Source organism: Hyperolius riggenbachi, chromosome 8 (assembly GCF_040937935.1).
Source record: "Hyperolius riggenbachi isolate aHypRig1 chromosome 8, aHypRig1.pri, whole genome shotgun sequence".
In the NCBI taxonomy this organism is placed as follows: Eukaryota; Metazoa; Chordata; class Amphibia; order Anura; family Hyperoliidae; genus Hyperolius; species Hyperolius riggenbachi.
The window spans coordinates 242666227-242689751 of record NC_090653.1 but is presented as its reverse complement, the minus strand read 5'-3'; the positions used below and the strand labels follow the sequence as shown (position 1 = coordinate 242689751).

The window sequence follows — 23525 nt, the reverse complement described above, 5'->3', positions numbered from 1 at the left end:
GATAATTTTCCTTTCCAGATGGGTCCATGGCAGCACGATAGGGTTAAGTCCCACCCACTTCACCCCATAGGACCAAGAATGAATAAATTAAATCCCTTAAGCATCCCTCCCCAGTCTTGTAACTTGGAATCACCGAATCTAGGGAGGGAGCCTCGTGCTGCCATGGACACATCTGGAAAGGAAAATTGCTGGCAGGTAAGTATACACTTTTCCTTATTCCATATGTTTCCATGGCAGCACGATAGGGAGCTAACTAGTCAAATAATACAAAGGGAGGGATGAGGTGCAATTCAGAAGTTTTAATGATAATCACACAGTATTTACAGATAACACACTTGTACCAAACTGTACAGAGGAACTCGCAGCTGGATCTACCCTGTAATGTCTCATAAAGGTGTTAATTGAACTCCAATTTGTGGCTTGACATATTTTTTCGGGTGACACCTTAGTGAACGCTGCCCAAGAGGCTGCCAAACCTCTTGTTGAGTGTGCACAGATTTGTTCTGGAGGAACCAGATTATGTATCCTATACGCCTCCTGGATATTCTTGACCAACCAATTGGCTATTTGGCAATTGCCATCAGGTCCACCTCTGGTACTCCTATCTGGTTGCAGATCCTTTGAAATATGTCGTCGTTGAGGGACCACTCGTTGTTGTCCAGGCGGTTCCTGCTTAGAAACTCCGCCTGTGTATTTTCGGGACCTGGAATATATGTTGCTGTTAGATTGAGTAAATGGTTCTCCGCCAAATAGAATATTGGAGCTACTTCCTGCAGAAGTCGCCTGGACCTTGTTTAGCCCTGCCTGTTGACATAGGCTACCGCGGTGCGGTTGTCCATCCGTAGAAGAACCTGCTTTCCTTTTAGGCGTGCTTTGAACTTGTGTAGTACTAGATAGGCCGCACGTATCTCCAGTATGTTTGCTGGGAACTGTCAGATTTTTCCTGTCTGTCCACCAGAACAGGCTGTTCCTCATTGCCTGAGCTATCAGAATCTGCTGGGACATCTCCCTGCTGTGCCACTGAATCAGGAAACCAATCTGCCAAGTCCTGCAATGCCACTGCGCCCACCGAACCATAGGGATCGTTGAAGTAATTGTTCCAAGTAAACTTAGACGCTGATGTTGCTGACAAACAGATCATGTTCCGTACTTTCTGAATAAGCTTTTCTTGCTTCTCCAGCGGAAGACTTATGGTGTTCAATTGGGTGTGGAACAAGCCTCCTAAGAATATGATCCTTCTTGATGGTTCTAGTTGGCTCTTTACTAGATTCACTCTCCACCCAAAGTTTTCCAGCTGTGATAATAGTGTGCGTCTGTGTAGCAGTATCTGATCTTTGTCTTGATCTAACAGTAGCAGATCGTCCAGGTAATGGAACAGTCTGAAGCCGCATCTACACGAGTAGATGCGGCCGCGATGCTGCTTATCAATCGAGCCGCTGATGCGGCTCGATTGTAAGATCCGACAGGACGGATCTCCGTACCGCCGATTCCCTGCTCGATCCCCGCGAGGGGACAATGGCAGGGAATCGTGCGGGAGATAAGCGGCGCCGGCAGGGACGAGCGGGGAATCGAATGTGGCGCACGCGCGGCGAGCGGGGACGCGGCGGGCACGCGGAAGAGGCGATCCGGCGGCTAATCGAGCTGCCGGATCGCTACAATGTCCCTCCGTGTAGATGGGGCTTGAGTCCTTGTACTCTCAGGATCTCCACCAGAGATAGTAATATCTTTGAGAAAGTCCTTGGCGCTGTACAGATCCCGAAGGGAAGACAGCGGAACTGGAAATGAAGGTTGCCAATGGCAAATCTGAGGAATCTTTTTGGTAATGAGGGTGGATCATAATGTGCAGATAGGCATCCTCTAGATCCACTGAGAGGGCCCAGTCGTTCTTCATGATTACCTTTTGTGATTGTAATGTTTCCATCTTGTACTTTGTTAGACTTATGTCTGTTTAATCTTCTTAGATCCATCACTGGACGGAGGTCTCCGGATTTCTTTTTCACAAAGAACGGGCAATAGACACCCTTCCCTCTCTCTACTTGAGGAACCTGAATGATCGCATTCTTTGCTAGTAGACTTTGAATGTACTCCATCAGAATGTGTTTCTTTTCCTGCGATACTGGAATATTTGTAGTTTTGAATATTCTTGGGGGCATTGTGGTGAACTTCCACCGATGTCCGGACCGTACAGTCTGTACTACCCAGGGGTTTTTGATGTTGTCCACCCAGACATCCGCAAAGGCCTGAAGCCTTCCGCCTACTGGCAATGCCTGAGCGGTCCAACCATCAAAAATACTTTTGCTGGCTAGACCCCTGGGTAGTCTTCTTCTGTTTATTCAGTCTCTGCAAGGTTGTCTGTGAGCTCTGCCAGTTTCGTCCAAAACCTCCTGAAGGTCTATACCCGGTTGTAGATCTGAACTTGCCCTGCTGATAAGCTGGCCTCTGAGTTGAAGTCGGCTTCCTACCCCTATGGTCCTGGGGAATCATTCCGGACTTTCCTCCAGTCATTCTACTGATGGCAGAATCCATAGCCTGTCCAAACAGGTTCTTTCCATCGTAGGGAATCTTACACCACTCCTGCTTGGAACCTTGGTCTGCCAACCAATGTTTGAGCCATAGGGCTTTCTTGGAAACCACAGAATGTAACATGGATCTTGATGAGCAACGGAGAATATCAAAGGCTGCCTCACCGACAAAGTCGGCTGTTAACTTAAAATCGTCAAGAGCTGCTATAATTATCTTGTTCACCTTTTTGCTTCGACACCAGCAACTTCTTAGAGTTGCACCTCACAGACTGTGAGATAACTTGACTCTCAAACCAGCAAGCATTATTGGAGATAGACCGTTCTCAGGCGTTTTCAAGTTCCAAGCTGTTTATTCAATACACAGATATACAGATTCTTGCGTTGCGTTACAGCTTCGTGATTACCTTCCTGCTGAAGGTAATCCGGTCCTCTTATGTCTACACTAAGTTACGTCTAAACTAAGTATATACAGCATACAAGATATAGCATACAAGATATCAAACAGAAATGGATTATATAAAGGTTTAAGCCGGCAGGGACAGGTAGCAAGACAAAGTGCTACTCCATACTCCGGCTGTGGGTTTTATATGAACCAGAAAGAGTTAAATGTGACATCATCTGAGCCATCTATGATTGGTTCAGATCCCTTGTGATGTCAGGACACACACCTACTCGATTAATATTCTATAAGACATGTGCCCTAGATACAAAGAATTTCCATGTTGAATAAACATGGCTTTGTTTACTGTTATTATGGTGTCCATGTTAAGGGCAGTGAGACCTGTGGCCTTGCCCACAGAACAGCTTCTTGGTATGTACTAGTTCTGCTACCAGTCAGAACTGTAGATTTTCTCTCTAAAGAGAAAATCTCTTTAAAGAGAACCCGAGGTGGGTTTGAAGAATGTTATCTGCATACAGAGGCTGGATCTGCCTATACAGCCCAGCCTCTGTTGCTATCCCAAACCCCCCTAAGGTCCCCCTGCACTCTGCAATCCCTCATAAATCACAGCCACGCTGCTGACAAACAGCTTGTCAGAGCTGGCTGTGTTTATCTCTATAGTGTCAGTCTGCTGCTCTCCCCGCCTCCTGCAGAACTCCAGTCCCCGCCTGCATCCCTTCCCTCCCTGCTGATTGGAGGGAAGGGATGGGGGCAGGGACCGGAGCTATGCAGGAGGCGGGGGAGCAGCCGAGACTGACACTACAGATGTAAACAGCCTCACAGCACGACTGTGATTTATGGGGGATTGCAGAGTGCAGGGGGACCTTAGGGGGGTTTGGGATAGCAACAGAGGCTGGACTGTATAGGCAGATCCAGCCTCTGAAAGCAGATAACATTCTTTAAACACACCTCGGGTTCTCTTTAAAGGGCAAGTCTGCACCCCAAGCCTTTTTGACTAACTCAGTCCAAATCACTGAGGCCTACCTAAATTATAACAATTCCCCCCCCCCCCCCCCTAAAAAAGGCTTGATCCGCAGATCCCTGCTTCGGAACCCAACAGTACCTGTTTCTTTCCTTTATGTTTCACTTTTCGATGCCCGTGCTCACACAACTTCTCTGCTCTAGGCGGTTATCCCTGGAAGAGAGGGAAAGACCTCTTGGTCTTCCTGTAACCAGGCTCTCTGGGGATGCCCTACTTCTAAGTCCCTCTATACCACATTCTCAGCATTTGCGTCACTTGCTTCTAAAAGAGCGCCTTTATACAATCGGCTCCATCACAGGTACTACTAAACCTATACCCGTAACCCTGTATGTCCCTTAATTTGGAAATATTGGTTCATGAAATTGTTTGAGGCACCAATCTCTTGACCAGGTTAATTTGTTTTGCGTAATTTGACACACAACCTCACCTGGATAATAATGCCCAAAGTTGTCATCCCCATCCCGACGACCAGTGGGTGTAGGAAGAAATTTTGAACTGCAGAGGCCCAGTCCGAGTGTCCCTGGAACATCGCCGGAAACCTTTTCCACCAGGTCAGACTGGAACTCACCAGCTTATTTTTGTGTTCTACCTCGTTAAGATCACCTGGATCATGGTGAAATCTTACCTCTAACTTCGTGTTCTGTTTGTTTAACCGTTGTAACAACTTTATCCGCATCTGATCTTATGGCTTCCTCGATATTGTCTGTCCAGCCCCTTAACGCCTCTGCCACTGCTGTTAGCGCCACCGCGGGTTTGCAGGCACTTCCTGACGAAACATACGATTTCTTCAGTTCTGAATCAATCTTCCTCTCTAAAGGATCAGTGAATGAAGTCGAGTCTTCACGGGGTAATGTCACATGCCTGGCTAAATTCAAATCCGATGCAGCCCCTCTAGGCGGTTCGTCCAAAACCGCCGTTTTACTCTCTTCCAGAGGGTATAGCTTATTAAATTTATTGGCTAAAGAAGGCTTTTTATCTATCTTCTTCCATTCATCCAGAATGACTTCATTAATCCTGTCGATAAACAGGAACATCTTAGTACTTTTCTTCAGGTGAGCGTAATAATCCTTTCGTGCCTGTGCTGACGTAGACGGTACTTCCTCGTCCTGCCACTCCATGGCCTCTCTCACAGACTTAATATAAGGTTGCACTAAACCAAATTCAAAACCAACTGCCGGTTGGTCAGGATCAGTCTCCATGTTAGCCGAGAGGCCCACCGGGGTCTCAGATTCTCTATTTTGATGGCTGGTCTGAGCGGGTAAGGAGGCTTTGTACTGGTTCATGGACTCCTGTACCGCCTGTCAAATCATGCTGGAGATGTCCATGTGTTGCTCCGGCTCCCTGGCCATAGAGTTAAAGCAAGTTCTGCACACTAGCTTCCCACTCATCACGTCATTGCCGCAGGCCCAGCATTTCTTTCTTGAATCCGATCGACAGTCTCTACGTCTAGGCGATCTGCTCCTGTCTTGTCTCCTAGATGAGGAGCGTCTGCTGGAGCGTGATTAGGAACGGGATCGAGATGGAGATCTCCTTTTAGGGGTTAGTCTCCTCTTGAGAGAGTATGCCTCCGAAGGACCTTCTTATAAACTTGACTGGTCCAATCCCCGAACTTGCTCCTGCATTAGGCTGAAAAACAAATAGAGCCTAATTAATAAGCACTCTTTTTTACCTAAACAAAAATAGGCCACTTACTATCTGCTTCCTACCTTAGGCCATCAGCAGGGGCGTAGCAATAGGGGGTGCAGCGGTAGCGACCGCATCAGGGCCCTTGGGCCAGAGGGGCCCCGAATGGCCCTCCCTCAACTACAGTATTAGCTCTATATTGGTCCTGTGCTCATAATAATCATTTATATATATATACTTTGAATAGTGGTAATCATTAACAAACTATTCCCCATCCCCTTCTTGCACCTCTGACATTGTAGTTGCCATTGGCAGCTTTTAGTGCGCCATTTCAATTGCTATGTATAGAGTGCATGGGGGGCCCCATTGTAAAACTTGCATCGGGGCCCACAGCTCCTTAGCTACGCCACTGGCCATCAGGCTGGTCACTGTCAGGTAAGGATGCCTCCATACTACAGCAATCCTGCTGTGGAAGAAGAATGAATCTTAATAAGTAAGGATGCAGCACTCCCAAAGCATCCCAGCGGGGGAGATGGAGCGCACGCCAGCGCGTCCCAGCACATGGAAGCGAGAAGAGAGGGGAGATGGAGCGCACGCCAGCGCGTCCCAGCACATGGAAGCGAGAAGAGAGGGGAGATGGAGCGCACGCCAGTGCGTCTCCGAAATCAGAGCGAGAGAGAACGAGTAAGAGGAGAGGTATGGAGTACCCAATTAAGTGCATTACACATCTGAATACAGTAACACAAGATCATAACAGGGAGCATTGCAACCATACGACCTGCACCATGGCCAGAAATGGTGATTTCACCAGCCTGCGCCATTTAGTTGCTGGCAGGGAACCTCAGCAGGAGAGGCTGAACCTGCTGGTAGAAGGAAGCAGACTATCGGTCATCATGTTAGTAATCCCTGAACTTCTGATTAGCACCGGTCCCAGGGGTGAGGTGATTCGCGAGGACAAAAGACTGGGGAGGGACACTTGAGGGATTTAATTTATTCATTCTTGGTCCTATGGGGTGAAGTGGGTGGGACTTAACCCTATCGTGCTGCCATGGAAACATGGAAAATTGATCAGGAATAGACAAATTAGCTACCACATCCTTAACTCCAAAAGAGTGATTAATGGCAGCAATCAATGCCTCCATATCCTTAATACGGAATTTAAACTTTGAAGCAGATTCAGATTCTATTTCTCTAGTGTCTGAATCCTCAGAACTAGCTGCAACCTCAGCCTGACCAACATCAACCTCAGTCACAGATACTCCAGATACAGCAACCTGAGAAGTAGATGGATTAGCATTCAATAATGAGGACTTAACCCCCCTTGCCACTGAGCAGCGGCAGCTCTGCAGCCACTCCGATCGCGAGTAAGCAGGAAATCCCGCTCAGAACGGGACGGGGCGGGATGACGTCACCAACGTCATGGACGTCGGGACGTCAGATGGAATCCCGATCCACCCCTCAGCGCTGGCTGGCCCTGATTGGCGAGGCTGCGCAAGGGGTCTGGAGGGGGGGGGGGGGGGGTCGGCACGGATCGGCGGCAATCGGATGTTACAAGCAGCTAGCAAAGTGCTAGCTGCATGTAACAAAAAAAAATTGTGAAAATCGGCCCAGCGGGGCCTGAGAAATCCTCCTGCGCAGGTTACCCCGAGCTGAGCTCGGGATAACCGGCAAGGAGGTTAATTGATTCCAATAAAGCATTAATCTCCTCTCTAAAGGATTTCAAAGTCTCCTGAACAGAGTGACCCGGCTCCTCCCCATAACCCTTTCTATGCACAACTGACAGTCTTTGCATAGGGCAACATCAGCTTAAAATTGCACAAAGGGCATCTTTTATAATTAGGAGGGGGCCTATGCTTATCTGCAGCAGCAGCTTCAGCAGTTTTAGCAGCAGCCTCAGTTTGGCCTGCAAACAAGCAAAACAACAAGGCATGTAACTCTGTTCACAGCTATAGCACATTCAGCCCAGAAAGAGAAACCATTCTCTCACCTTCTGGGCGGTCTGGTTGCTCTCAATCCTCTCAGGGACGTGACATGTCTCCAAACTGTCACGTCCAGCGCAGGACCAAACTCCCTCTTAGCAACAGTGCTAACAGGCCCGCGCAGCCTCCCCTTTAAAACACATCTGGCCTGCCGCGATTGGACGAGGGGCGGTCCGGAAGTTCAGAAGCAGTAATGAGCCGTCATCTACAAATTGCTATATTCGGCATACGCGCCGGAAATTACGCATCCGGATGTGGCCAAGAGTCTTAAAGGCCGCAATGCTCCACACTGTACATGGCCGCCAACTTACCTCCGTCCTGCTCCTCTGCTGCAAGGCCGCCAAGGGGAAACCCACACCTTCCACGCTTGCTCTCCCTAGAAGCAGGAGAGAAAGGTAGGCAAACCCCAGCAAAAGTTCCAGCCTGGGGCGCACAGCCAGACTGCCTCAGTACCGCAGTCTCAGCCACCCAGAAGGATCCACCTGCAGCCCAGCACACAGGCTTCACCCAAAGGGAAGATGCCGACCTGCTTGGACGCAGGAACAAACAGCACTGAGGGTGGACTAACCATGTGACTTTTTTTTTATAGGGGAATTGCTGTCTGTTCCTGGGAGGAGCGACGTCTCAACTTTGCCCTGAAGGATTGTGGGGGAAAAAATGTACCATTAATAGGCACCCTTATGCAGTAGTTAGTGGGTCAGATGAACAACTTTATACATGTTTGTTAGTAATGTACAGTATAAGCAAAACAGAGGTGCCAAAAGGATAAAAATCGCTAAAATAAGAGGTCAAGGTGGACTTGCCTCCTCCAAGCAGACACGAGACGCTGTTGATATTATTCAACAAAAATATTCATTTACATACTCCAGAAAGTGCAACGCGTTTCACAGGCATATCCCGCTTCCTCAGGCTATGAACAGAGCATATAACTCATGCAAGTCTGGTATCAAGCTTAGCTCCTCTGTCTTGATACACAGCTTTATACCAGACTTGCAAGAGTTATATGCCTAAACTAATTAGAGCTGCATACATTTTCATAAACTTTGCATCAACTTTGGGCTATTAAAGGGACTCCGAGCAGTGCATAAAAACAAAATCTGAACTTACCTGGGGCTTTCTGCAGCCCACCGTACGTCGGGAGGTCCCTCGGCGTCCTTCTGGCCCATCTCCCAGTCCCTGCTCCGAAATGGCCCCTGGCGACACCGGGCCCGAATGTCGGGCTCTCTTCCTGGAAGATGTTAGTCGTCATCACAGCGGCCGGCATGACAGTACTGCGCATGCGCAATTAAACCGCACATGCTTAGTACTGTCCCGCCGGCCGCCTTGCATCATCACGGCGGCCGGCGTGACAGTACTGCACATGCGCGGTTTAATCTAACGTCGTCATCCAGGAAGAGAGAGCCCGACACTCGACCCCGGTGTCGCCGGAAGCTATTTCGGAGCAGGGACTGGGGGATGGGCCAGAAGGACGCCGAGGGACCTCCCGACCTACGGTGGGCTGCAGAAAGCCCCAGGTAAGTTCAGATTTTGTTTTTATGCACTTCTCGGTGTCCCTTTAACCTCTCATTAACCATCCCAAGGGACCATAAACGAAGTGTAGCTTAAATCTTTGGGTAATTGAGGACTTTTTTTTTTCTTGCTTACCGTATATAGGAGTATTTGGAGGAAAAAGACGGATTAATTTGTGCCCTTTTAATAGAGTTGTAATTTTATTGGTGCTTCTTCCTAAAGTAGCTCTTGTTCAGCTGTAAAATTGTCTGCTTTGATAAAATGAGAATTGTGCTCAGTAATCCCTCTGACTCTTGTCCTTGGTGCTTTTGAAGTTTAATCAGATAACCGCTGATCTCACTTACCAGATTATCTATCTGCTCTTCCGTTGCCTCGGTCACAAGAGCTTTGGAAGTGCTCTGTCCTAATAGCCACTGCAGGAACCAAATCTTACACGAATAGGCTTTTGTGATCATTTGAACTCTGCGAATTTCAGAAGTGGAAATCGTCCCGGATGATGGGCATACACGTCGAGGTGCGCTGTTATCAATCGAGCCGCTGATGACTCGATAGATAATATCCGACAGGTCCGATGACCTGCCGGATAGATTCCCTGCTCTATCCCCGCGGGCGGACAATAGCGGGGAATCGAGCGGCTGATAAGGAGCGCCGGCGGGGACGAGCGGGAATCGATCCGCATGGGGACGCGGCGGGAGTCGATCCAGCGGCTAATCGGCCACCGGATTGACCCGTGTATGCCCAGCATAACAGTGAAGGGTTTGTTTTTTTTTGTTTTTTTTGTTTTTTTTTACTTAGGGATAAATAAACTGTAGTTAAAGGGACCTGTGACTGAAAATATATAAAATGAACCTCCCCTTAAGGGGTGTGGGGTGCTGCTCCTCTGGTTCCCTGTCCGTTTGGGATCTGCCATCTTCCCCAGGAGAGATTGCAAGTTGTGGCGCATTTTAAGGCTGGATTCATGGTGGGACGTTACAGGCGCACGTTAGAGCAGCCTGTAACGCACCCCAACGCACAGCAATGAAAAATCAATGGGCTTGTTCACAGTGCCCACGTTGCGTTACATTGTAACGCAGCAGGTCCAGATAACGTACTGCATGCAGTACTTTACACGCGGCGAAGCGCGTTAAACTGTTTGCACATGCTCAGTAAGGGTGGGTTTTTTATTTTGGGGGCGGAGAGGAGGCAGGGAGAGGCCGCTACATAGCCAGGCACATGGCTACTTAATATTCACTGCACTTGCAGTGTTTTCTTCTTGGAGCGGCCGCTGATTGGCTGGCGGGACCACGTGATACGGAGAGCTCCGCTCACGTGGTCTCCACAGCGCCTCCGACAGAGCAGGCGCTCCAAGAGCTGCTTGTAACGCGGCTCTTGGTAGCGTCCTGCTCCAGCACCACCAGGCGTTGCGTTAGGGGCACGTTATGTGCCCTATAACGTCCCCTAAACGCAACGTCCTGGAGTGTAAGTAGCCTAAAGATTTCAGCGAAGTTGCGCATTTGCCGGGACTCATCCACTAATGATATCTCCCAGCATGCATTGCGGCGGGCACACGTAGATACGGACAATCACCCTGCCACCATGGCACACTCTATTATAAACTTCCCTTATGGGGAGATCCATTTTATATTTTTTCTTTATTTTATATATTTTCAGGCACATGTGCTCAGTTGCAAATCATACTGCCTTTTCTGCTTCTGTTTCTCTTCTTGCTGATAACTGCCACATATCAGAGCTTTTAGTTATATTTTTCGCATATGTTCCTGACAGGCTAATTTCATTTGTACTAATTTGTGTGAGATATCAGCATTTAGTCCAGGCAGCTGACGTGATTCCTTTAAAATAAACAGAACAACCTGAGGGGCTGATTTATAATGAAAGGCACAAGAAAATCTTGAGTGATCAAGAAACCGTTTGCGACCAGTCTGATTTCACCTTTTGAAGGAAAAAAGTATTCTGGCTGGTTGCCCTGGGCAACTATACCAAGTTGTATGATAAATGTATGTAGATTCAAGATGTCAAATGCAGCAACTGCAAATCATTGGTCCATTGATCCAAGCTGCATATATTTACATTAAACTACCATACTGTTTGCATCAACTCCAACAATTATTTCCATCTCATTGACCACCTCTGCTGGCCACAGTGTGCACATTTGTAAAGGAATGGATCTGGATGTTTCCTATATCTAGACCGCAGTATTAACAGCTTTTTACTTCTGCCATAGGAGTGACGTGTTCAAGATTCATTGGCTGATGGCTGCTCTGCCCTTCACCAAGTCCCTGTCCCTGGTCTTCCATGCTGTAAGTATCCTACTTGTGAAGATGCATGCACAAAACGCTGCTCTCCTTCAACCCTAATAGCTAGTTCCAGCTAACACTAACCACCTCAACCTATGGCTTACACTACCCCATTCCCCACCACTTCTTCTTCCTAACATTAATCACCGCTTGGTTAGACTGAATTAAGTCTATGAACAAACCATACTCCTCACCTATACCATCATCCCTCATAGGGAGAAGATGAGAAGGAACAGCTGTTCACTGTGACACAGAGTTTGTATCACCTGACACCATGCATACACACCCTCCTCAGAGTGTACAAAAAAGTAAAATAACAGAGCAGTGAGAAATTGTTTCTTATTAGATGCAGGGAAGGATGCTGAGAGGTACACACAGCTTTTATTACACACTGAAGAAGAAGGAACTGTAGCTGTAATGCTGGTCACAAACAGTTAACCTCCGCAGTGGGAGGAGGTGGGCTGGGTCAGGTGATCTTTTTTCTGCTGGTGAAGGAACGCTTACTCTCCTGATAGTAAGGATCAGCTTGATGCTGCCAGACAGGTTCTTTCAGTGTATCCAGTGCAAAGTTGATTCAGGATTATGCACGTTTTTGCAGCTTTAAAATGAACCACCTGAATTCCATCTTGACAGGATCTGATTGGTCCATTTTCAAGCTGAGTATATTTGCATACAGAATTTGTATAATCCTGCATCATTTCTGAATTATTTGCACCATTCCCAATTGTGAAGCCTGGGCAACCGTATCTGATGTGATCACGTTTTGTTTTTTTTGTTTTTTTATAATTTTTTTTTTTTTTTTAATTTTTTTCACAAACTGGAATGTGCTTCTGTGTAGAAATATGCAGTATTCATGTTAACTTTATTACTGAATTTCTTTTTGATTTAGATTGATTATCATTACATCTCAACGCAAGGCTCCCCGATTGAGGCATGGGCTGTGGTATATTACATCACCCACTTGTAAGTATTATGCCGGCAATACTGTTTGATTAACTTGTATGAGGAAAACCTAAAATATGTGCTGTTTGCGTAAACAGCTAAAATAAAACATCAAAATCATTGTGGGAGGAGCATTAGGTGTTTAAATGGAGCCTGGGAAGGTAGGAGTTCCAGTCAAAGCTGAGGAGCTCAGTAAGGAAACCAGTAATAAGTATGCTATAGAAGCTTATTCTATTTTGAAAAAAGCCAGTTGCTGGGCTCCAGAATTTGCTGATACTCAGTGGAATCCATACATCTCTCAACTTTGACAAGATTCCCAAGTAGAGATGGCCTGAACTGTTCCCCGGCGAACGGTTCCCGGCAAACTTCCGTCGTTCGCAGAAAACCGCAAACTTGCGGAAGTTCTTTTCACCCCCATAGTGCATCATTAGGGTCAACTTTGACCTTCTACATCACAGTCAGCAGGCACATTGTAGCCAATCAGGCTACACTCAGGCAGGCAGCGTCAGTCTTTTCACTCACTCGTGTGGCTGTAGTAATTAGAGAAGGGAGAGCTTGCTGTTGAGTGCACCTACCTACCTACGTGAGCGCACGCATTGTTAATATCACCAGTCATTGCACCTGTTCAGTGTGTGTGTGTGTGTGTGTGTGTGTGTGTGTGTGTGTGTGTGTGTGTGTGTGTGTGTGTGTGTGTGTGTGTGTGTGTGTGTGTCAGGCAGCTGCACATTTGTAATACCAGTCACTGCAACCTGTTCACTGCACCTGTGTAACCGCACATTGTTGTACCAGCAGTCACTGCATACCTGTTCACTGCACCTGTGTAACTGTACATTGTATAAGTCAAGTCAGTGCATACCTTTCACTTCATCCCCCCAATATGGACAAAACAAAAGGCAGAGCCAGAGGCAGGCCACCTGGCAGGTCTGTTCGAGGTCGCGCTGTTGTGATTTCGTGCGGCCCTCAACCAAAGTACAGTGTTCAGAAGAAGGCACGTGCCATCAACCCCCAATATTGTCGGGACGTAGTTGACTATTTAACAAAGAACACCTCATCTTTCTCAGCTTCTGCACGGAAGCGTGACATCTCTTCCTCCTCCCGCTCTGATCCTGGCACCCCACTTAACACTCAGTCGGCCGCCACCACCAGAGTGCCATCACCCCAGGGCTCAGTGGTGTGGAAATTTTTTTTGTTTGCCTGCCTCAGATGAGAGCAATGCCATCTGTACTCTCTGCCATCGAAAATTGAGCCGTGGAAAGACCAAGACCCGTGTAGGGACAACTACCTTACAAAGGCGCATTACTACAAAGCACAAAGTGCAATGGGATGACCACCTGTGGAAAAGCAGCACACAAAAGCAAAGCCACACACCGCAGTGGAAGATACCAGGCCACAATTTTTTTTTCTCAAAGGCGATACCTAAACTGTACCGTGATGTTGAAAGGCAAGTGGTGACATCTCTGGCACACAGCGTTGGGTCAAGGGTCCATCTGACCACGGATGCCTGGTCTGCAAAGCACACTCAGGCCTGCCCGTAAGTCAGTCCCCACGCACCATCTCTGCCTGCAGGCCGCTTGACTGCCTTCTCAGCCACCACCAACAGGGTCCAGGACTCCAGGTGGATTCCTGAATTTTTAGGCCGCTGGTAGCAGCGGCCGCTATAATAATTTTTCTGGTGTGTACATGCCAGCCTAATTTTTCTGGCTGCACTGTGGCTGCAACAACAAAACAAAAGGCATGTACATGTGTCAATTTCCCTTCGTGATCATTACCTTGCCGCAGTGAAGGGGCTTACATATCACAATGAAGCAATGACCGCCGGCTATATGGGTGCCTCGGGGGGGGGGGGGGGGAGCACACCAAAGATAAGGTCGCTGCTTCATTGTGGACAGACCAAATTCGATCAGCTGGACAGTCACTTTTTTTCTGTCATTGAGCTACCTCAGACTGGCGACCATATGGGCTTGAAAACCGCTATCGCCTGCACTCTCGCCATGGTGCGCACCAGTCCATCACGGCCGTCACTACACAATCCTATGTTTGCGGTGCGTTACACAATGAGTTTGGTGTGTCAGTGTGAAGCAGTACTCTAATTACACTCCCTGATTGATGTATACACATGCAAGATGTCTTAAAGCACTTTAGGCCTCCAATTTAGCATGCAATGGGATTTCTGCCCTTAAAACACTGCTTTGCGTCAAATCCAGGTTTTTCCCCGGGACTTTTGGCGTCTATCCCACTCATTCATGCAAAAACTCAGATGTTAGACACCTGAGTGCACGCTAATCACGATCGCTAATCGCGGAACGCTCGTCGCCGGCAAACCGCTGCATGCAGCGCGGTTGCGGTTATCGCTAACAGCAACCGCGGCAGTGAGAACACTGCCACTCGCTACATTGTGTAGCGGTTCTTGCAGAACCGCTAGCGGTTTGCCGTGAGCGGGAATCGCTCGATTCCCGCACAAGTGTGAATGGGCCCTAAGGGTTTCTAGTTTTCAAAGTTCGAATGTGCTTTTCTCAAGCGGCTCTGTTTGTGCTATGGGCATATTAAAGGCTTCCTCTGCACCACTTTCGCATACAGCATCTCCTTTTTCTAAAGTGCGCCGAATGGTTGAACGATGCATAGAGACTCCATCTGCAGCAAGATGATGTTGTAGGTCTTTGATGCTGGTCTGTGGGTTGACTCTGACTGTTCTCACCATTTGTCGCTTCTGTTTATCCGAGATTTTTCTTGGTCTGCCACTTCGAGCCTTAACTTGAACTGAGTCTGTGGTCTTCCATTTCCTCAATATGTTCATAACTGTTGAAACGGTCAACTGAAATATCTGAGACAGCTTTCTGTATCCTTCCCCTAAACCAGTGGTTCTCAAACTAAGGCCCGCTGGCCGAATGCAACCTCCTAAGGCGTTTTCACCGGCCCCCCACTCACAAAATGTATTACTTATAGATGTGGTCCACTACATCTTTAAATATTGGTGTCTCGCATATAGAATAGCAGTGCTGGTACCATCAATCCACAGGAAAGCCAGTGAGCAGTATTGTCGCTGGATTCCAAACCAATTCTGCATCAGGTGACACTGCTACCCATCTGGGCAACAGGTTACCCCCTGAGTATGCCTCACTGTCTGGTGAGAAGAGTTTTTTTGCATCTGCACATGCTGTATTGGGGGCATAATATCTGCTTTGGTTAAATGGGAACAAAAGGGCTGCGCAAGTTAACAGGTAATAGTTTACACTATCTAGGTTCAAACTAATGGAGGGCCGGAGTATACATAATATGTAGAAAACATTACATTGAAGTATATTGACCCGGCCCTTGACTGAAAACGATTGGGGACCCCTGCCCTAAACCATGATGGTGAACAAACTTTGTCTTCAGGTCATTTGAGAGTTGTTTTGAGACCCCATGTTGCTACTCTTCAGAGAAAATTAAGAGGGAAACTTACACTTGACCCCCTTACATACTCTTCTCATAATTGGTTTCACCTGTATATGTAGGTCAGGGAGTCACTGAGCTTACCAAGCCAATTTGAGTTCCAATAATTTGTTCTGAATGTTTTGGAATCCATAAAATAACAGTGCCCACATTTATGTACCTGCCTAATTGTATTTAAACAATAATTGTGCACTTTCTGTAAACCCGATAAACTTCATTTCACTTCTCAAATATCAGTGTGTGCGTCTCCTATATGATATATTTAACCAACATTTTTTATCGTAACAACCAACGATTTACACAGGAAAATCATAACGATGAACAAGGTTGCCCAAACCTTCGCATCCCACTGTATGTGATATGATCAGATAAACATGTGAAGGAACAGTTCCATTCCTGCATAGAACCAGGCTGTGTTGTTTATCTTACTGTATGGGTTAAGAATTCAGGTATGAAGTTTCATTTCCAGACTTTTTTTTTTTGTTTTAAAACGCAGGATAAAATGGTGAGCATCAAGAAAAGTCCTATGTAGGTGTAGGATGATAGATAAAGTGTTTATCATCCGTTTTATTTTTGGTTGAGGTTTGCTTTAATACTGAGGGTCCGTTCACATCTAAAACCGCAAAACACCGGTGATTACCACTGGCGTTTTGCTGGTGTGATTTTCCCGCGATTAACGCAGAAAAATCACTGGCGGTTTTGGAGCTCTCACGATTAGCGGTGCTATGCATGCTAATCGCGATCGCTACTCGCGAATCACCGGCAAACCGCTGCATGTGACACGTTTGCGGTTAATGCTAACCACAAATGCGGCAGTGAGAACACTGCCATGTGTTACATGTTGTAGCGGTTCCCGCTCAAGTGAGAACGGGCCCTGATTGTAAACTACCCACATGCTGTGATGATTTCTTGACTTCTTGAATTTTGAGCTCCTATACTGTTCCCCAAAGCTTCTGGTTTTTATTTTCCTTACCTCATATGTTATCAGCACTTTGTAATATTGCTTGTTTAAACATCACAATCCTAGATTGATGATGTATTTATTGTCCAGCGCTGCGTAATATGTTGGCGCTTTATAAATACAATAAATAAATAATGTCGCCCAATGGGGATCAGGATTTCTAAACCTCGGGTGCTATTATTTGGACGAGCATATACAGACACACATGTACAGTCAGCCTACAGGCTAACAATGTGTTCTGTTGCGATATTGGGGGGGCGGGGGCTAAGCCCCGGAGGAGAGGCACAGACATGTCACACGGTGAGCACAAAGCTATCGCATGGCTGATTGCTGGCCGAGTGAAGGTCGGGGGATGCTGTACACACGCCAGATTATTGGCAGAGGCGGTCGATAACGGTTGCCTCGGCCGACTTTAATCTAGAGTATGTACGGGCTTAAAACTAGTTCTGGGTACAGCCATTTCATGTATACCTCCTATCCTGTTCATATCCTGTTTATTTGTGTGGGAGAAAAGCAGCAGTCTGTCTTTTCTCACTCACTGCGCATCTCTTCCCCGCTGCTCCTCATACACGGATCTGTTTTTCCCTGCAGATTAAGTCACTCTGAAGCTGCCGGAAAGCCGTAGCGCTACGAGCTGCATCAATCAACTTGCAGCAACTATTTGCTGATATTACGATCGAGCTGGTCAAAATATTTTGAACACTCGGTAATGAGTCTGGAATGGTGAAAGATCAATGGCGTATAACGGTGCACTGTATCTATCAGTACAATGCTGCGGCTTGATAGATTTCAATAGCTTTCCTGTTGAAATCTTTTCAAAATCTGTGTGCAGTGTATGGGGGGATTTGAACCCTCTCTGATCAGATTCAGATCAGAGATGGATTGATTTTGGCTGGATAGTGTACTGGTTAAAGAGACACTGTAACGAGAAAAACGTCCCCTGGGGGGTAGGCTCAGGATCCTAATGAGGCTTCCCTGTCCTCTGTCCCACGGGGGTCTCGCTGCAGCCCTTCAAACCCAGCGCGACAAATCCGAGAGCCTGTTCAATATTTACCTTTTCGGGCTCCAGCGGGGGCGCTGTTTCGGCTCTTCTAACAGAGATAGGTGGAAATAGCCAATCTCCGTCTGGTCCGCTCTACTGCGCAGGCGCAGGAGACTTGAACCTGCGCTGTAGAGCGGCCCGACAGAGATCGGCTATTTCCGTTCCGTAAGTGTTGAGGGCACTGAGCTGGACTGATTCATTCAATCTGCATTGTGTGGCTTGGTGTAGCTGCACAAGAGCAGAAGTATAGGACTGTATTGTATTGTACAATTTGATTTTTGTTTTAATGTTTATATATTTTTAATGTTTTTGTGGATTAAGGGCGGAGCTAATACAGTCTCTAGGGACTGAACGAATATATTTTTGCACCTATTCAGTGATGAGACCTGAGGCTAGACTCCCTAACACTGCTACTGCCTATAGAGCGCATCCAAGTGGCTGCAGCTCTGGCGCTTTAAGTTTGCCGGGAGGAAAGCGTAATATTAAAGTTCTGTGTCTTGTCTGTCTTTTTGCCACATTGTGTGCCAATCTATACATGTATGGACACCTTAACATCTTCATATTTCCATCAAGCACTATTGTATGGCCTTGCAGGTCAGTTTAATTTCTATCTTTGTTGTCTTCCAGGCTGAAGGGGGCGCTGCTTTTTATCACCATAGCTCTAATTGGAACAGGCTGGGCCTTTGTGAAGCACATCCTCTCTGACAAGGACAAGAAGATCTTCATGATTGTGATTCCCCTGCAGGTCAGTGCTACAAAACACTGCCCATTCTTCACAAAAGAGTTGAAAGGTTTTTCTGACTAAATACCGTCACAGAAATGCAATTCTAAAAATTGCACGCCACCGTGCCTGCCCCGGTGTTTCCCCGTCACACCAGACTTCAGCTCAGCGGCACCTGAAGAGAGAAAGAGGGAGCACAGTCAGGGGCATGACTAGAAATCACTAGGCCCCCCTGAGAAGCTTTGGATGGGGCCCCCTCCTGCCAGGACAGAGCACTCGGGGAGGGGTAGAGAGGTTGGGGGCTAGACGCTGCCCACTGAATAGGGACTGTCTACAAATCTTTGCAAAACTTTGTATGATTCCTTGTCAGTGGCTGAGCTGATGCAGTCATTAGAACAATTGTGCAGAGATCAGAAAGCTTTTTCTCTCCTTCCCTTAGTTGTCAGTCTCTCAGGACGGGGCCCCCTGTGACTTCTGGGCCCCCCTTCGTCTGCATCCCTTGCAGGGTCTATTGTTACGCCCCTGACACAGTGACCGGGGACATCAAAAACTTCATATGCGCAAGTTACGTCATTGTTTACTTCCTGTGTGTGTGTGTGTAGTGCGTCACGCGGGCATTGTGCTTGCTCTCGCTCTCTCTCTCTCTCTCTCTCTCTCTCTCTCTCTCTCTCTCTCTCTCTCTCTCTCTCTCTCTCGTTGCTGGTGATCTGAAGTCTGTGAGTTATGGAAAGCCCATTGACACCAATGCAATGCACTAATGGGGGAAGGGGGGCATGCTCCCTATACTAAAAGGAACAAAGGTGGGGAGGGAACTGTGGACACCTCTCACTACCTTCACTAGGTGGGGGCGCTACTTATACTGGGCACTTCTGGATACCTATACTGGAGGGCTACATCTGTCCTAATATTAGGGGCACATCTGGCTACATAATGCTCAGTGGCACATCTGGCTTCCTATTAGTATTGGTTGGCTTGGGGGTGGGAGGGACGTAATTTCAGTGTTTGCCATGGGCTCTATATTGCCCAGATACGCCCCTGGTGATGCAGTCCTGAATTTGGAGATAAGGTGGTGCTGACTGCAACTCAGCTGCACTCATAGCTTCCAAGCAGCTGACAGATATTGGATAGGCAGCCATCATGCCCATGAAACATGGAACACTTGTTAGTTCAAAATGTTCTTCTTCAGAGCAGCACCTAATCTGACCTAGTTATGTTTAAGATATGGATCCACTTCCACTTCCTTCTCTGTGCGCTGACAGGGTACTGAGCACTACCTCAGCTACATGTACTCATTGCCTTACCTGTGTGTGTTTCTTCCCTTCTTGTAAGCGGGGCCTTCTGTCTGTGGATTCTTGTCATTGCTGTACATGTTTAGCCAACTCTGTGTGTGTTTGTAATATACAGATGCTGTTACTTGTACTGTGTATGTATTGTTTGTTACTCACTGTTTGTATCTTACTGGGTATGGCACCATGGAATGTAATGGTGCTATATACATTTTTAAAAGGCAAGCGAGGCGTCAAAATAAAGCTATCCTTACTTACCTGGGATTTCTTCCAGCCCTTAGTCACGTGTGTCCCTCGCCACAGCTCCGGGTCCCGCTGGCAGCCTCTGAAGTATCGCCAGCCCCCGATGGGTCGGTGTATGCGCCCACTTCATAGGGAGTGCACTGCACCATGCGCAGAAGACGCTGAGAGGGACACATGTGACTTCTAGGGGCTGGAAGAAGCCACAGGTAAGTAAAGATAGATTTACTTTGCGGCTTCTCTTGTCCTTTTAAGGCTGGTTTCACAGTGGGACGTTAAAGTCCCACGTTACAGCAGCCAGTAACGCAGCCTAACTCACAGCACTGTAAAATCATTGAGCTGTTCACAGTGCCCACGTTGCATTACACAGTAACGCAGCACATTTAAACAAAGTGCTGCATGCTGTACGTTATACTGGGCTAAGTAACGTTAGACTGTTTGCACATGCTCAGTAATGTTGGAGAAGGAGGTCTCCCCTCCTCCTCTGCGGCCAGCCACATGGCTAATTAATATTTACTGCACTGTGGTGACTTGTGGTGGAACTCCTAATGTTGTCCCGGATCATGAACGAATCGTTCATTTGATCCGGATCTTTTTTGTGAGTCGAATCATCCGGATCACCACAATGAACGATTCGGTTCACAGTGGATGTCTGTCTGAAACAAGAACATACAGAATGTACAGTGCAGGGAAAGTCCTGTCCTGCTAGTCATTTCACCCAGTCTGCTTCCCTAGTAAAATGATTCAAATGATTCGGTTCAAAGATCCGGATCTTTTCAATGATCCAATTCAAATGATCCCAATCCTTAAAAAGATCCGGACTTCCTATCACTAACCTGGAGCGGATGCTTTGAGAGTTGCATAACGCAGCTCAATCTGACGTCCAACTTACGCATCACCATGCGTTGCGTTAGGGGCACGTTATGCGACCATAACGTCCCCTAAAACGCAATGTCTTGCTGGGAAAGTAGCCTAAAGGGTACCTGAAGTGACGCAATGTAATATATGCTTGTATCTACAGTCCCATACCTGCTTAGAACTAGGCCTTTTTTTTCCTTGCTGTAAGGGTTAAGAATTCACAAGTTAAAATTACAGTTTCTCTGCAGTTAACTTTAGCGTAACTCATAATTAAAAAATGAAGCGGGGTTGTAAAACTCTGTGTAGCTTTGAAAAATACATGTCAATGCATCTGTTCAGTGCAAGGAACAGAAAACTACATAAGTAGCTTAAAGAGAACCCGAGGTTTGGTTCTAAGAATGATATCCGCACACAGAGGCTGGGTCTGCCTATACAGCTCAGCCTCTGTTGCTATGTAGTGTCCCCCCCAGGCGCCCCCCCTGCGCTCTGCTATGCCCCCATAAATCACAGCCGCACTGTTGACTGGCAGCGTGTCGCAGCGGGCTGTGTTTATGTAGTGTCACTCTCGCCGCTCCCCCCTGCCTCCTCCGGTCCCTGCCCGGGGCTCTTCCCTCCCCGCTGATGGAGGCAGAGCACAGGGGGGGGGGGCTGGGGGGACACTACATAGCAACAGAGGCTGGGCTGTATAGGCAGACCCAGCCTCTGTGTTTGGATATCATTCTTAGAACCCCACCACGGGTTCTCTATAAGATTTGTTTGTGTGGGAGCTGAGTTACATTATACACAACCTTCATGTATCTGAAGAAAAGTTTAAAAGAAGATTTTAACTTTAATGTATAAAATCAGACTATAGGATTCTAGCAATGTCTATTTGGGATTAGGACTGTAGATACCAATGTTTATCCCATTAGTTTAGTTTATTTTCACTTCAGTTTTGTTTTATAATATGACTGCCTAAGGCAATAATTCTCCACACATAACCCTGTGGAGACTGAGGCAGAGACTTTAGCACAGAGTCATTGATGAAATCCACCCGTGTGCAGGTGATAATTGCTTGCTTCTGTTGGCAGGTGCTGGCCAATGTAGCATACATCATCATAGAGTCCACAGAGCGGGGCACTACGGATTATGGATTGTGGATAGAGATTCTGTTCCTTGTCGACCTGTTGTGTTGTGGTGCCATTCTGTTCCCAGTCATCTGGTAAGTCGCTACTTTTGTTAAAGTGACCCTGTGCGCAGAACAAATAGTTGGTTCTTTCTCATAAAAGATTGAAGTGTATGTTACGTTTGGGATTCATATGCATGTGCCAGTGTACTGTGAGAAGGGCTGTGGGACTAATTGACAGTAGTCTCCTACTAGGCAGCACGGTGGCATAGTGGTTAGCGCCCTCGCCTTGCAGCGCTGGGTCCACAGTTCGTATCCCAGCCAGGTCAACATCTGCAAGGAGTTTATATGTTCTCCCCGTGTCTGCGTGAGTTTCCTCCGTGCACTCCGGTTTCCTCCCACATCCCAAAAACATACAGATAAGTTAATTGGCTTCCCCCTAAAATTAACTCTAGCCTAGACTATGATACATACACTATTACACAATACATACATAGACCTATGGCTATGGTAGGGACTAGATCAGGCATGGGCAAACTTGGCCATCCAGCCGTTGAGGAACTACAAATCCCACAATGCATTTGCCTTTGAGTCATGACTGTGGCTGTCAGACTCCTGCAATGCATTGTGGGACTTGCAGTTCCTCAACGGCTGGAGGGCCAAGTTTGCCCATGCCTGGTCTAGATTGTGAGTCCCTCTGAGGGACAGTTAAGTGACAAGACTATATACTCTGTACCAGGGCTGTGGAGACTCCTCTGATTTGCATATTAAAATCTTGTTGATTGAAAGTATGTAACATGAAATTCGTCTCTTAACTGCCAGTGCTTAGGAATTTTAAAAGACAACTGAAGTGAGAAGGATATGGAGACTGCCATATTTATTCCCTTTAGTCATAGACTAAAACTAGTCCTTGGGTAAGAGTACTTGTAAAAGGTACAGACTGGAACAAAGAACATCTATTAGGCCCTAGGCAATGTAACTGTGGGTACATGTAAGAGTGATGTGCAAGTACTCTGCAGGGGAATGAGGGGATTCTTCCTCTATTACACATTCTTCATGCACAATCTGAACCCGGTTTATGGGTGATAGACAACACCTCTGTGTTCAATGTGCACAACATTCTCAGTGGATTCCCTGCAGCTCTGTGGGGAGTGCATATGTAGAGTATAGTACTACTGTGTAACAAAGTAAACCTGAGACAGATGAAATTAAAGTTTTATACATACCTGGGGCTTCCTCCAACCCCCTTCAGGCTAATCAGTCCCTCGCTGTCCTCCTCCCCCCACCTGGATCTTCTGCTATGAGTCCAGGTACTTGAGCCAGTCTGGCGTAGTGCGCATGCACACACTCCGCCGCCGGTAGCGTACTACACCTGCGCAGCACTATTGCGCAGGTGCAGAACGCTCCTGGCTGGTGAAGCGGCATGCGGCCGGACTGCGCTGACTGGATGAATTACCAGGACTCATAGCAGAAGATCCAGGTGGTGGAGGTGGACAGCGAGGGACTGATTAGCCTGAAGGGGGCTGGAGGAAGCCCCAGGTATGTATAACACTTTACTTTTCATCCTTCTCAGGTACCATTTAATTCGTA

At 47.2% G+C, this 23525-nt stretch overlaps 1 protein-coding gene across 1 annotated transcript in view; it reads left to right on the top strand.

The window, feature by feature from the left end:
• The window catches only part of GPR107 (G protein-coupled receptor 107), a 143533-nt gene that overhangs the window by 57802 nt on the left and 62206 nt on the right, over positions 1–23525 (top strand). The window contains exons 10-13 of the mRNA XM_068248460.1: positions 11276–11351; positions 12238–12311; positions 18353–18470; positions 21901–22031. Of these exons, the coding sequence (XP_068104561.1) occupies positions 11276–11351; positions 12238–12311; positions 18353–18470; positions 21901–22031 (399 nt within the window). The remainder of the gene's footprint in view (positions 1–11275; positions 11352–12237; positions 12312–18352; positions 18471–21900; positions 22032–23525) is intronic.